General features: G+C 39.6%; 1 protein-coding gene across 2 annotated transcripts in view; it reads right to left on the bottom strand.

Moving 5' to 3' along the window:
- Positions 1-16,702, bottom strand: part of PTPN11 (protein tyrosine phosphatase non-receptor type 11) — an 86,896-nt gene that overhangs the window by 59,599 nt on the left and 10,595 nt on the right. For both annotated transcript variants that reach the window (XM_008529496.2, XM_070627227.1), the window contains exon 2: positions 3,377-3,499. In XM_008529496.2, the coding sequence (XP_008527718.1) occupies positions 3,377-3,499 (123 nt within the window). The remainder of the gene's footprint in view (positions 1-3,376; positions 3,500-16,702) is intronic.

The raw sequence follows: 16,702 nt of genomic DNA on the forward strand, positions 1-16,702 counted from the left end.
ATACTGATGTTGCTGGGAACCAAGCTTCTCCCTACAGACTGGAAATACAAACACGGAATGGGAAAAGGCAAGAAAGGTGGGTTGAACTGGAACTATCAGTAAGAACATTGGTTTTAAACACACAAATATTTATTCCCAGCTCTGTCTACCATAAGGGCCTAGAAGCAATAAATACACCTAGCATCTAAGTCATGGTTTCTAAATACCATTCCCCACAAAAGAATCAAGGCTCCTGAGAGAAATGAGTGATTCCAGGCGTGGAGAAAAATCTATAAAAGTGGCCTGAAACATCTCATAGGGCCAGAAAGCAAGGATGTATTCAAAGATTGCTGGAGAAATGTCAACAAGATAGAGGAGCCATACTGGCCAAATCTGGGGCAACTTGAACATCAAAAAGAATAACGACACCAATAAATTACAATGCATTAGATTGAAAAAAAGGACCCACGAATCCACAGCGATACTCAAAAATAAAAAGGGAAGGGGGGGTTGGAGCATCCTTTATAGAAGAATGCCAACGAATAAATGTAGAAGAAATAACAGAATTAGAAAAAAAGTAATTTTTCAATTGCCAATATAATAATTTCTTCAGACAAAATTCATCAACGTATGCTAAAATATTAAATGAAAATGCGCTGGAGAAAAAGATATTCACCGATTCACAAACTATCATCTCACTGATCACTTATTAACTATAAAAGGAAAAAGGCACTTTTATGACAGAAAAATCTGGTAAGCACCTTAACCGAGTGATTAAACTGAATATCACCAAAAGATGGGCAAACAGATATTATGTCCTTCCTAACAGGAAATAATGGGCTGGATCTAACAACATCTCTGTGGTATCCTTGCCAAAAATGTTTACTCTGAATCTAAAAATGAGGAAAACACAGAGCCGGCCCAGTGGCATAGGGGTTAAGTTCATGCGATCCACTTCGGTGGTCCAGGGCATGTGGGTTCCAATCCCAGGCACAGACCTATGCACCACTCATCAAGCCATCCTGTGGCTGCATCCCACACACAAAACAGAGGAAGAATGGCACATACGTTAGCTCAGGGACAATCTTCCTCAAGCAAAAAGAGGAAGATTGGCAAGAGACGTTAGCTCAGGGCCAATCTTCCTGACCAAAAAAAAAAAAAAGAGGAAACCATCAGCAAATCCAGATTGGAGGACAACCTATGAAATAACTGGCCTAAATATCAATACTAAAAAGCCCAAACAGGAAAAAAAGGCAGGAGAGGAAGCTGTTCCAGAATAAAGGAGTCTAGAAACATAAAAATTAAATGCAATGAATGACCCTTGAGTAGGTCCTGAATCTAGTCCGGGGGTTTGGGGTTTTCAACTACTTCAAAGCTATTATTAAAATAATGAGGGAGAGCCTGGCCCCGTGACCGAGTGGTTAAGTTTGTACGCTGTACCTCGGTGGCCCAGGGTTCCGCCGGTTCAGATCCTGGGCGTGGACGTGGCACCACTCATCAGGCCACGCTGAGGTGGCATCCCACATGCTACAACTAGAAGGACCACAACTAAAAAAATATGCAACTACATACTGGGGGGATTTGGGGAGAAAAAGCAGAAAAAATAAAATAAAATAATGAGGGACTTGAATATGGATGGTATATTAGATAATATTATTGAATCAATGTTAAAATTTATTGTATGTAATGATATTGCAGTTATACAGGAGAATGTCCTCGTTTATGGGACACACACACTGAAGTATTTAGACGTAAAAAATAAATGTCCTCATATCTGCAACTTATTTTCAAAAGGTTCAGAGGAAAAAAAGTATATACATACACAAACACACACTCAGAAAGAGCAAATACGGCAAAATGTTCACAGGTGAAGGGAATGTAAATGCTCACCATATTCATCTTTCAACTTTTCTATGGGTCTGAAAGGTCTCAAAATAAAAAGCGGAGGAAAAAGAAAAAGAAACCCACGAGTTCTGTAGTCCTGGCTCTGCCAATTACTAGCTCTGAGACCGGCTTACTAACTTAACCTCTGTGCCTCAGCCTACTCACCCGTAAAATGAAGATCACAGCGGTGTTTATTCACAGCTGTTGGGAAAATTAAATAAAATGATACGTGTCGAGTGCTTAGCACAATGGCCTGGTGTGCACGTCAAGTCCTCAGTGACGTCTGCTATCATCATCATCACCATCATCGTACCGTTGTTGTTATATAACCTCCAGCCAAACTCTCGCAGCGCAAATGTCACACACCTTTAGGTCAGAAGTCTGTGCGGAGATGAGCCCTGACGACCCATACGGGCTTCCACCCACCGCTTGTGCTAAAACGGAAATAAAAGCCAACGACAGTGGCTCCTCGAGAAACTAACGCCAAAAAGGGATTTCCCAAGTCCCAAAGGAATGCTAAATAAACCCTCAAGAACACATTTTATTTACTTCTTTATTTAAAAGTAATAATAATAAAAGCAAATTCATAAAGCAGTTCAGTTCTAGCTCCTGGAATGATCTAGAGGATGGAGAACAGGAATGGAAGAGAAAGTCAGTTACTAGAAAAACTCTCTCCCATCTGCCCGAAGAGACACGTAACAGGCTGTTGGGACATACTGTTCAAAAAAATTTAGAACAAACTAAAAATGTCCAACAACAGGAGACTAGATCAAAGGCAGTATGCTCACACCGTTCAAACATTACATAGCCATGAAAATTAACAATTAGATCTACATGTGCCAGCATAGAAGTCAAAAATTTTAAAGGTAGCTGCAGAAATAATATCTATATTATAAAGCCATTTATGCAAATTTTAAAAACACATAAAACAACTTTATCTTGCCCATGCATAGTACAAATGCAGTACAAGTATAAAAATATGTTCAGGAAGGATACATGCCAACCTCTTGATGGTGGTTTCCTCTGGGGAAAGAGGGAGGGGAATGGGACTGCCAGGGGAACAAACGGGACCACAACTGCCTTAGTGACATTTTATTTCTTGAAAAAGAAAAGTGATCTGAAGAAACTCTTCAAGTATTTTTCTCATTAAGAAATCAACAGAAGGGAGAGGAGAAACGCAGGGAACCAGGTCAGGACGAGTGGAGCCAGGAGCAAGCAGCAGATGGCTTAGGCACTTGTTAAGCCCTCATAATCTGCTCCAACTCACCCCTGGGGGGCTCTCAGAAGAGGAGAAGCGCCCACCGCCACGCCCCTCAGCTGAATTCCCAGGCTCCCGCTCTCACGCCCTGAACCCCGAAAGCAGGCTTGAATCCTTTCTGATCTGTGGGCCAGGCCTCACCACAGGGCAGAAGGCCAGCCTTCAAACTCTCGACGAGAAGAGCAAGCCGTCCAATGTGGTTTCACCCTTTCCTACCTGCAAAACACTTGCAGGATTCTCTCACTTCCAACTTACCTAACGGAAAGTGTGAAGTCTCCAGGGTTACTCTTACTGGGCCTTGCCAAAAAACTGCCATCAACTCCTCTTGTCAACAGTAGGTTTTCTGCCTCCACGCCAGTAATGTTCGGGTGAAACCATCTTGAGAGAGAGGGAGCAATGAAAAACAAATGATTGTTAGCACCACTTTCCATACCATCATAGCTAAAATGCCCATGAGTGACTAGTAAAAATACAAATCCAGACCTCCCCTGCCCTTCCCCCTCTTCTCCTTGGTCACCTCCCGCTCCGTGCCTTCCTCTTGGGGAGGGTCTGGGATCCTGCTAGCACAATAGGTGGGGCTCGCGGCACAGGTGGTGGGACTGGGGCTGGCGGTATGGATATTAAACCAGTGCACTTGGTGGGGTCAGGCCCAAAAAGAGAGCCCACATGGTTAGGAGATCGAGCACGCGGAGTGGGACTGAGCAAATAAGTAGGTAAGTAAATAAATAAGTAGGCCACTTAATAAATAAGTGATCACCCTGAGGACAATGGGAGCCAGGTTTCCCACTGGTGGAGAGGGAGGTACAAACATGGAGAGGGAAAAGCCAGAATCAATCCTGGGGTGTCAGACTGAAATTGGAGGTATCCATGCAAACTCTAGATTTTAATATGCACACGGACATAGACATATAGAGAAATAAATGTGGATGTATGTTTCTGTGTATGTGTGTGTAAGTATACATGCACACACACATTCACATTTGCTCACTCTCTCTTCTGAAACAGCCTGGAAGCAATGACACCCCAGGAGCAGTCAGCATACCCATCACCCATCTTGGTTTCTAAATACTGTTCTCCAAAAAAAGGAACTGAGCTCCTTGGACAAACAGTCGATTCCAGGGCGGGGGCAGTAAGAGCAAGATGAGCTTGGAACATCTTACTGTGCCACAGTACGAAAGAGCGCTAATGAGGGCATGTCACAAGGATCCAGGAGCCAGCTTGAAGGCCTCTTACTGGCCAAATTAGGGACAATTTGTACCTCAAAATAAACAGTGATAGTAATGGATTATAACCCATTGAATAAAATAGGAAATCAAGAGTCCATACAGATACTAATTTTTAAAAACTAAGGTTCCTCAAGGGGCCAGCCCCAGGGGCCAAGTGGTTTAAGCTCCACATGCTCCACCTCGGTGGTCCAGGTTTGTGGGTTCAGATCCCGGGTACAGAACTACTCCACTCATCAGCCATGCTGTGGAGGTATCCCTAATAAAAAAAATAGAGGAAGACTGGCATAGATGTTAGCTTAGGGCTAATCTTCCTCAAGTGAAAAAAGAGGAGGACTGGGAACAGATGTCAGCTCAGGACAAATCTTCCTCACACACATACAAAAAAAATTAAAGTTCCTCAAAACATTAAAGACGGAATTGTCATATGATCCAGAAATTCCACTTCTGAGTACATACCCAAAAAAACTGAAAGTAGGGACTCAAATAGATATGAGCACACCCATGTTCATAGCAGCATTTTCACAATAGCCAAAAAAGGTGGAAGCAACCCAAGTGTCCATCAAAGATAAATGGATAAGCAAAATATGATTATATAAATCAATGGAATATTATTCATCCTTAAAAAGGAAGTGAATTCTGACATATGCTACACCGTGGATGAATTTTGAAGACATTATGCTAAGTGAAACAAGCCAGTCACAAAAGGTCAAATACTGTATGGTTCTACTTACGTGAGGTACCTAGGGTAGTCAAATTTATAGAGACAGAAAACAGAACAGTGGGTGCCAGGGCCTGGGGGAGGGGCAATGGGGCGTTACTGATTAATGAGGACAGAGTTTCAGTTGGGAAGGTGAAGATGTTCTGGAGATGGATCGCGGTGACAGTTGCACAAAAACGTGAATGTACTTAATGCCACAGAATTATACACTTAAAAACTGTTAAAATGATAAGTTTTATATTATATATATTTAGCCACAATAAATAAAATACATGGGGAGAAAGGGAAAGCTCTTTGTAGTAGAATCACAAAGAATCACATATAATAAATACAGAAGGAATAACAGAACTCAAAAATGCCCATTTGGCAACCACCATATTAATAGTTCAGGCAAGAATCATCAACGGATGGTGACAGAGGAAAACTGGACTGTTGGTGATGAACACGACGCAGTCTATACAGAAACTGAAATACAGACACGTATACCTGAAATTTACATGTTATAAGCCAACATCATGACCTCAATAAAATAATTTAAAAAAAGACTCACCAATGGATGCTAAAACTAGTGGGTGAACATTTCAGGAGCGACAGGATGTTTACAGCAACTCAGAGTACCTCCCCACAAGATGCTCATTAATTACTTGTTAACTAACAAGTAAAAAATACCGACGAACTTCACAGTGAAGAATCTGAAGATACTATCTTAACCAGCTGATAAAAGTCAACATGACCAGTTATGGGTTAAACTGACATCATGTGCCTTCTGACATCGTGCACTGAGAAGAAGAATGTCATTTCTGTGACATTCCTGCCAAAAATGCATTACCTAATCTAATTACGAGGAACATCAGACAAACTCAAAATGAGTGACATTCAACAAACTAACTGACATGTACTCTTCAAAAATGTCAAAACCATGAAGGGGGGGGGGATCAAAGAACTTTCCAGATTATAGGCCAGTAACAGTAACAAGACACAAGTAATACAATACACGATTCTTTCTGGACCGTATCAGGAACCAGAGGGAAAGGAGGCAAAGGGGAAAAGAAGGGTTTTTCTTGTTGTTTGTTCTGTCTTTTGCTATAAAGGACATTACAGAAACAATTTGAAAGAGGGCTAGGAATTTGATGATAGTACTGTTATAGTGTAAATTTCCTGATTTCGATGAGCGTACTGTGATAATGTGTGTGGTTGTCCTTGTTTTTAGTAAATACAGACTGAAGTATTTTGGAATAATAAGACATCATTGCCTGCAACTTACTCTCACATGGTTTAGAATAAAATTATATATACAGTGTGTGTATGTGTATACATATAGAGAGAGAGAGAAAGAGAAGGCAAATGTGGTACAATGTTAATGGGTACATCTGGATGAAAAGTAAACAGATGCTCTTTGTACTATTCTTGCAACATTTGTGTAAATTTGAAATTATTTCAAAATAAAAAGTTTTGGAAAACATACAAAGTCCACTGTGGATGGCATTTGCTTCATCCTCTCTAGTTTCCAGCAACATTTCCCTCATGGATTCCAAAAGTCACCAAGATTTGTGGTAAGAATAATAATTTCCAAAGTCAAATTATCCTGGACCTTACTAGGCTAATTCAACGCTCCAGGGAACAGAAGTAAATGTTAAATGTAGAGCTCTGGTACTGACAATCAAATGAACTTTTAAAAGACTTCTCGACAAATATTGGCCCAATTAAAGAGCTTTACCACAGTGAAGGAGAGAGAGATGCCAGGATGAAGAGCTGTCACAAACTGCATTAAGGACCTGGTGAGCCGTACAAAGTTATGGTCAGGGCTCTGATCACACAGACCTAGTTGCACATCCGGGCTCTACCACTTACTAGCTCTGTGACCTGGGCAAGTTCTTTCCATCTCAGATTCCTCAAGATGGAAATGATAATTCTTAGGTTCATTTTAAGAATAAACTGAGGGCCGGCCCGGTGGTGCAGCGGTTAAGTGCACATGTTCCACTTTGGCAGCCCGGGGTTCGCTGGTTCGGATCCCGGGTGTAGACATGGCACCGCTTGACAAGCCATGCTGTGGTAGGCAAAAATGGGCATGGATGTTAGCTCAGGGCCAGTCTTCCTCAGCAAAAAGAGGAGGATTGGCAGATGTTAGCTCAGGGCTAATCTTCCTCAAAAAAAAAAAAGAAAGAAAGAAAGTAGACTAGTGTTTGCTCAGAAAGGGGGGATAGCTAATGGGTAAGAGGTTTCCTTTTCGAGGTGATAAAAATGTCTGAAAATTGTAGTGATTGTTGCAGTATGTGAATATACTAAAAACCATTGAACTGTATACTTTAAATGGGTGAATTATATCTCATTAAAGGTATTTTAAAAAATGAAGAAACTGAGACAATAGAAGAGAAGGCTTACTAAATTCAGTCATTCAACAAACACCTGCGGAGCAACTATGACAGACAAGGTATCTAGGCACTGAGGACATAGCAGCTAAGAGAAGGTCCCTGCCCTCAAGAAGCTTTCTTTATAATAGAGGAGATAGAAAATAACAAAAGAAAATAAATAAAATGTCAGATGGTAATAAATGCTACAAAGAGGACTAAGGCAGGGTGAGGGGAATACAAGCGTGGGGAGAGAGAGGCGGATGCTATTCACACAGGGAGGCTGGGGAGGGCCTTCCTGGTAAGGCAGCATTGGATCAGACCCGGGTGAAGCGAGGCAGCAACATGCAGATATACAGCCATGCCTCACTTAACCACGGGGATACTTTCTGAGAAATGTGTCATTAGGCGATTTCGTCGTTGTGTAAACATCGCAGAGTGCACTTACACAAACCTAGATGGTACAGCCTACTACACACCTAGGCTACGTGGTACTGATCTTATGGGACCGCCGTCAAATATGCAGTCTGTCTTTGACTGAGGCATCATTATGCAGTACATGCCCTATATAGGAGAGGAACACAGCAGGCACAAGGAGGAATAAGATCAAGGGCACAGGTGTGGACCATATTTGACATGCTCAAAAACACAAGAAGCCAGTGTGGTTAGAGCTGAACTGGTAGAGGACGGAGGAGTAGGAGATGAGACCAGCGAGGCAACGACAAGTCAGATGATGGAGGGCCTCAGAGGACACTGGAAAAACTTCAGCCTTTATTTTTTGTAAAATGGGAAAGCACTGGAGGGTTTTAGATAGAGGAACAACACAATCTGATTTATATTTAAAAATCATCTTTCAAGCTACTGTGCAAGGATAGAAGCACACAGGTCAGTTAAGAAAGGTACTGTGCTAACCCAGGCAAAACATGATGGTGCCAAGGACCGAGGTGGCAGCAGAAGGAGTCATGACAAATAGTCCAACTAGGAGTGTTTTAACGGTAGCCAAGAGGATTTCCTAACAGATTACATATGGGATGAGAAAGAAAGAAAGGAGTAAGAACACTCCTAGGTTTGGGGCCTAGCCAACTGGAAAGTTGGAGGTACCATGGACAGAGATGCAAAAAGGGTGGAGACAGGAAAAACAAGTGTTAGATTTAACACGTGTTAAATTTGAGATGCTTTATCATCCGAGTTCCTGGTACATATTAACCACTAAATGTTAGATATTATTATTGAAAATGATAATAATAAATGTAGGATTGTTCTGACAGGAAATAAGCAGAAAAAAACAAGAATCTAGATGCAGTATTAACATTCCTGTTGTGTACATTAACTGAAATTTATTTTATTTTTAACTTTTCCTACAGCATCTTACTAGAATTTTACAGGAAATCTCAACAGCATTCTGATTGTCCTAGAGAAAAATCACAAGGCTCAGATCAAAAGGAAAAAATATTAGTCTGCTTTTTATTCCCTCTGAGAGCCTGTCAGAAGATCCAAAGACAACTTTGCCCAGGGAAAACTCAACCTCACTTTATTTGGTACCTATCAATCCAGCATCCAATACTTTTGCATTCAGTATGATTATTTAAACTACTCATTTCCTTTTAAATCTTGTCCACAGCTTGTTTGATCTATGGTTCCCATCTGAGTCCCGAGAGCCCTAGGGAATCAAAAAGCAGTAATAGAGGGTTTCCCATTATTTATAACTTGTCAAAAAGTATAATGAAATACTACATTAACCCTCAATTTGTCTATCTACATAAGCTAATTAAAATGTTAAATTTTTTTGCTTTTGGCTTCAAGACAATTATGTTACTTGGTGTGGTGGTCTGAAGCTGAGTGGCATATATTCCTTATATGAAGAAACAAAAATGGGAAAACTAATTATTATATAATAAATACAGGCTTAGAACAAATTTTTTCAGAATATATGTTTATGGTTTAAAAAAAAAAAGGAGAGAGGGGCCAGCCCCACGGCCTAGTGGTTGAGTTCAGGCGCTCTGCCTCAGCAGCCTGGGTTTTGGTTCCTGGACGCTGACCTACACCACTCATTGGCAGCCATGCTGTGGTGGTGACCCACATACAAAACAGAGGAAGACTGGCACGAATGTTAACTCAGGGCAAATCTTCCTTAGCAAACAAAAAAAGAGAGAAAGACTCTCCAGGGGTGAAAAGGCTGGGAATCACTGGCATGTGGTGGCAAAGCCTTATGGGTAGGAGCATGGACTCTGGAGCAGATTGCTTTGGGTTACATCTGAGCTCTGTGGGACCGTGAGTTAGTTATTTAACCACTCTGTCAACTCATCTATAAAAGAAGAATAGTAAGAACACTATGTCATAGGGTTGTTGAGCAGATAAAATGAGTTAATATTTACAAAGTGTCTAGAACAGTGCCTGGACTTCACAGTAGCCAAGAACAAGGGTGACTGCCTAAATCCACGTCTCCCCACATATCCTTCAAAAACAATACAGAATAACACAAAACAAATAACAAACAAAACTACATGAAAACCACACACTCAACATATGTAGAAGATGGAAAATGTCCAAACTTCCAAATTACCTGTAAGTTAAAAAAGAAAACACACCAAATCTCAGTGAGGGGTCTGTCATCCTCCTACTGCAAGCCTTTGTGCCAAGTTTTTCTGAGAAAAACTACACGCAGAGAGATCTAGTGGCAAAGGAGCTGGTGGAAGGCCTAAAATTGCTCGACAACCACCGGCAGAAAAAGAAAATCGACCCTAAGTGTGAAAATACTGAAAACATTCCCTGGTAGGTCAGAGCCCTGTTTATAGGGAAGGAGCATGACCCAGGGGCAGCGTTAAAATGCATGGTCTCTGGGAAAGAAAAAGGCCAAAAAACACAGAGGCTCCATCTGGCAATCAGGTGACAAAAAGGAAGGGAAGAAGGGAGCAATTTAGGGTACTCCCAAAAAAAAAAAGAAATGAGAGGACAAATAAACTCCCCCCACCATAAACATACATACACAAATCCACTAAAAATCCTGGACTTTTCTATACTGAAAGAAGAAGACGCCGTTGAATTAGGAATCTGTAAAACATTTAAGATCCACAAAATGAATAGGAAAAAAAGTAAATTTATATATGGATACTACAAAAAAAAAACAACAAGAGTCACACATCTCAGCTGGTGAAAATTACCCCCAGATAAACAACCACGGAGCCAAAGAAAGCTATTAGACAACACTCCAATCTGAATGAAATATACTTGAACAAGCATTTTGGGATACAAAAAAAACCACTCTGAATAAGAAATTTAAAAGTTAACAGAAATGGACAAAAAAGCAGGAAGAAATGAAAAAGGAGTTGATTGAACTCAGGAGAAGAAAGAAAAAAACCAAAATCATATGAGAAATGAAGACTGAACTACAAGGTGCCCAAGGAAGACAGGCTCAAAAGAAAATGTAATAAATGGCATTGAAGAAAGGCAGGAAAACTACCAAGAAAATAAAAATATTATGAAGAAAGAAGTAAAAAGGATCTGAGAGAAAGTGGTTAACATCAAAGACAGGCAAAAAAGAAAAAACATACATATAACTCACAAATCAGAAAAACAAAACAATGGAACAGAACTAATATTTAAAACTAAATTGAAAAAACAAATAAAATAAGATGTGAATCTATATACTGAACAGGCCAACCAGGTACTTGGGAAAATGAAGACAGGACAACCACCCAGACACATGTTCTAACGAAACTATTAGACTTCAAAGACAAAGGGAAAAAAAAATTCTCAAGGCCTCCAGGAAAAACAATTAAATAACTTACTAGAGGAAAAAAACTTAGATTAGCATCAGACTTTTCAAAGGCAACATACTAAGCAAGTTGACAAATGGACTAGTATTTTTAAAAACTCAATCAAAGAAAGTATAAACCAAGAATTTTATACGCAGCCAAGTTATCCTTCAACTACCAAAGCCATAAAAAGCAGGTTTCGACACAAGAACTAAGGGGAGGCTGCACTTCCCAGTCTTCCCTACGGATCCACTAGACGGTAAGCTTCATCTAACTGAACGATAAGAAATATCCACCAAATAACTGACAGTGAGTATTTAGGGATATATAAACGTACGTGTAAGACTAAAACAAAGATGGCAATGAGGGTAGAAAACTAATGTACAACAGTTATATATGGTGACAAAGTAGAAATATTGCAACTAGAAAGTGGGAAAAGGGCAAGGAAAATAGAAAAAACTCTCTGCTGTATAGGAAATAGGCAAAAGATGGTGTTAAAGGATAATGAAAAAATCTGATGAGCCAGATAATACAAGTTAAATAAGAAAACAGAGGACTAAGGACAACCCAAAAGGTGTACAACAAAAATACAAACCTTCCTAAATACCCCCCAAAAACTGTTCTCAACAAAAAAGTACAGAATATACATCTTGTGAGGAACAATGCAAAGAAAACACAATACATGTAATTATAAAACAGTGCGATAGAGTTGATACCAAACTCACCAGTCATAACAATAAATATGAATGTTTGTTATCTACTAAAAGAAATCGGTCACCCATAGTGAAGATAGAACACTTATAAACATTTATGTACCAAACAGCACAGCAACCCTTTTATGAAGGAAAAACTACAGGAGGTTCAAGGAAACATAGATAGAAACACTAATAATAAAAGACTTCAATACACCACATTCAATAGCAGAGAGATCAAATGGACAAAAAAACAGGTGAGGAGATAGAAAATCTAAACAACGGAATAGGGGAAATCTTAGGAGCATATATTGAACTCCACACTTTGATAAGAGAAAATATACATTTTTCTCAAGTGTCCAGAGCATCTACATAAAAACTGATCATATATATTAGGTCACAAAGAAGACAATAACTTCCATAAAGTAGAAATATTACATAATACAATACTATAACGCAATAAAACTGAACATCACTAACAAGATCAAAAAACAGAAAGGCCCTTCCACCTGGAAATTTTAAAAACTTCCATTAAACAACTCTTGGGTAAAAGGGGAAACACACACTTAAATTACACAATTTGTAAGAAATAATGGCCATGAAAACACTACACATCAGTATCTCTGGGATATGTCTAATGGAGTCATCAGAGGAAAATTCACTACACCAAACACTAACGTTAATTAAAAATATGGAAGATTAAAAACAAAGTCCCAGCTCAAAAACGAACTAGAAAAAGGACAAAGGAGCACAAGAAAGGAAATATACTTTATAAAGATAAAAGCAAAAATCAAAGAAAAAATAGTAGACCCAATTAATAAATAAAAATCCTTCTTTCTCTAATTAACAGAATAGACAAACTATTAGTTAATATTGGGGGAAAAAACTACAGAAATCACAAATACACAAAATAAGATATGACCGGGGGAAATAACCACTGAAACAGAAGAAATTTCAAAAGAATAAGAGACCATTTTGCAGACTGCTGTGCAAATAAGAAAATCTAGGTGAAACGGATAATTTTCCAGGGAAATACAGACTACCAAAATTGACTCATGAGAAAGAAAACTTAGGCAAATCAGTTTCAATAGAAAAATAGAGAAAGAAGTTTAAAAACTATTCCACGGAAAAGCACAGGGCCCAGATGGTTTTAAAATGGAATTCTACCAAACTTTCAAAGACTAGATAATCCTAATGCTCTATAAATTATTCCAGAGAATCAAAAAGAAAGGAAACCTTACTACTTCCTTTCATGAAGCAAATAGAACACTTCTACCAGACAAACACAGCGACTTCCATGATATGGAAGGGAGACACACTGTTCCTAATTCTAATAAGATTCTAATTATTTTAAACTCAGAAGGATGGTTATATTGTATTTCAAAAATATCCTTAAACCCACAATTACTGGGTTAACGAAGTGAACGAAAACAATTTTTGTCTCCCGTCCGTGGAAGGTGAAGTGTTGCTCTCTCTCAACGTCTGACTTCATCCATCGTTAGTCTTCATTAAATGAAACACTGCAGGCTCACAACTGCTTCATTTTTAAACACCAGTCATGCAGCCTGGGCCCCACGATCTGTCTGCAGACCTCTTCCCTTACTGTCACCACTGTCATCTCTTCTTTCTGTTTTAAAAGTAGGTTCTAAAAGAATTTCTCAGGTTTGTCCTCCTCCTCACCACTGTGATGGCAGCCTCAAGTGCACTACGTGCTGCTTCTATCAAGATCTTTTTATCGGTTACCCTGTTTTTTGTTCCCGTTTCATCTTGCCTTATCTCAGCCAGCTACTTCAGGCTGCTCTAATTTTTTATAGAGTCAATGTCCTTTTGGATCTTTTGAGAAGACAAATATAAACTTTCTAAAATCTTTTTAATTCATTTATTTTAATAGCACAGATGGGTACAAGAGTCAAAGAAAAAGCCCAAGCTTCCCTAGACTTCCAGTTGCACTCGTCAGAATCAACTACAGTTAGTTTCTTAACCTTTAAGAAATGTCTCATGCCATCAGTATTAAAAGGATCTTTTCGGACACCATGTCTTCTCAGACAAGAGAAACTTAAAGAATAAACAAATGAGACTTCATCAGACTAAAGAGCTTCTTCAAGGCAAGGGAAAACAGGATTGAAACAAAAAAACAACCCACTAACTGGGAAAAAATATTTGCAAGTAATACATCCGACAAAGGTTTAATATCCATAATATATAAAGAACTCACACAACTCAACAACAAAAAATTAAACAACCCGATCAAAACATGGGCAGGAGACATGAACAGACATTTCTCCAAAGAAGATATACGGATGGCCAATAGGCACATGAAAAGATGTTCATCATAGCTGATCATCAGGGAAATGCAAATCAAAACTACACTAAGATATCACCTTACACCCATTAGAATGACAAAAATAACTAAAACAAATAGTAACAAATGTTGGAGAGCTTGTGGAGAAAAAGGAACCCTCATACACTGCTGGTGGGAATGCAAACTGGTGCAGCCACTATGGAAAACAGTATGGAGATTCCTCAAAAAATTAAAAATAGAACTACCATATGATCCAGCTATCCCACTACTGGGTATCTATCCAAAGAGCTTGAAGTCAGCAATTCCAAAAGTCCCATGCACCCCAATGTTCACTGCAGCATAATTTACAATAGCCAAGATGTGGAAGCAACCTAAGTGCTCATCAACAGATGAGTGGATAAAAAAGATGTGGTGTACATATACAGTGGAATACTACTCAGCCGTAAAAAAGAACAAAATCGTCCCATTTGCAACAACATGGATGGACCTCGAGGGAATTATGTTAAGTGAAATAAGCCAGATAGAGAAGGACAATCTCTGTATGACTCCACTCATATGAGGAATTTAAACATGTGGACAAAGAGAACAGATTAGTGGCTACCAGGGGAAAGGGGGGGTGGGGAGTGGGCACAAAGGGTGAAGGGGTGCACCTACAACACGACTGACAGACAACAATGTACAAGTGAAATTTCACAAGATTGTAACCTATCATTAACTCAATAAAAAATTTTTTAAAAAAAGAAATGTCTCATGCATATACAGACATCTACTTACCTACATGTGCATGTGTGCAAACACACTACTCCTTCCCTGCCTGCCTGTGTGAAATACACACACAGAATTCTCCTGATCTACACCCCAATTTTTTCAATTACTACGGTGTGAAGATCTTTCTATATCAGTACATTCTTTTTAGTGGTTATACAATATTCCACTGTAAGAATGTACAATCCATAATTTGATCCCTATTATAGGACATTTATATTATTCCTAGGTTTTATTTACAAATATTGCAGCAGAATACATCCTTTACAATCATCTTTACACATTTTTCCAAGTATATCTATACACTAAATTTTCAAAAATACAATTGCTGGGGCCAGCCCCCATTGCACAGTGGTTAAGTTCAGCGCCTTCTGCTTTGGCAGCCCAGGTTTGCAGGTTCAGGTCCCAGATGTGGACCTACACCACTCATCAGTCGTGCTGTGGCAGCATCCTACATACAAAATAGAGGAAGACTGGCACAGATGTTAGCTCAGAGCTAATCTTCCTCAAGCAAAAAACAAGGAAGATTGGCAACAGATGTTAGCTTAGAGCTAATCTTCCTCAGCAAAAAAAGAAAGAAAGAAAGAAAATTGCTTCGTCAAGAGATTTTTAACTCCGACGACTTTCCCAAACTGTACTCAAAAGAAGGCATCAGTTTTAACTCCCATAAATTGAGTGTGAAAAGCCCTTGTTTCCTTTCACTTTTGCCAACACTACATATGTTACCAAACTTTTTCATCCTGGTCTATCTGATTTACGGAAAATGGTACCTAGTTTGCATTTCTATGTGAGACTGAGCATTTTTTCATGTTTTCAGACCACTTTTTTTCCTTCTCTGTGAGTTAACAGTTTGCCATTGTTCATTTTCTATTGGAATTTTTTTTATTGATTTATAGGGAGCTCCTGTATAACCAGAAAATGATTCTTTATTATATATGTGGCAAATATTTGTCTTGGCTTTTTTCCCTTTTTACTCTGCGGTATTTTTTTCCCCACAGAAGTTCAGCTTGGCACGGTTACATTTATCAGATTTTTCCTTTATGGCTTCTGGATTTCTTGCTATGCTTGGAAAAACTTAATTCATAGAACTCTTGCGAGATGGAAATAAATTAATATCTATAAAACGCTTAGCAAAGAATCAGCCCTTAGAGTTTCACCTCTGGAACTAGGAATTTCATTTTTAGTCAAAATTAAATACTTACAATAAAGTCACAGACTTTAACAGGACCCTGCAAGGTGTGGTCCCTACTTGATTCCCCTGTTCTGGTGACCTCTCCGTCTGCCTTGTGTCCCCCTGTGGCCTTTGCATGTGCTTCTCGCCAGTCAGATCCCCCCATCCTACCTTCTGGATACACCATGTGCTCCGCCGGGTGATACCGACATAGAGTCTCCTCCCACATTTCTACAACGGCCAGCTGAGAGGCTAGACTGGCAGCTTCCTGAGGGTAGAGAAGCTGTCCGTTTCTTCACCAATGTGCACCGCCAGCCCCCAGCAAAGGGGCTAACACGTTATTCCTTAATAATTATCTGCGGCTAAAAGGGAAGGAGAAGAGAGGCGCGGTGAGCCCCCGTCACTGCTCTCTCCCACAGCCACAGTCCCCATTTGAACTAGGCGGTGTCACAGGAGGCTGTAAAGATGACTCCTACATGGTCAGGAGGAGGCACAGGCTCTCTTTAAACTGGCCCCGCCAGCTCTTTATTTGGGGGGAGAGTTGATTATTTCTAGTACTCAGTCGATTCCTACCCTATTTGTGGTGCTGAGGATGGTTCCCCTA

This window comes from Equus przewalskii, chromosome 7 (genome assembly GCF_037783145.1).
Source record: "Equus przewalskii isolate Varuska chromosome 7, EquPr2, whole genome shotgun sequence".
Taxonomy (NCBI): domain Eukaryota; kingdom Metazoa; phylum Chordata; class Mammalia; order Perissodactyla; family Equidae; genus Equus; species Equus przewalskii.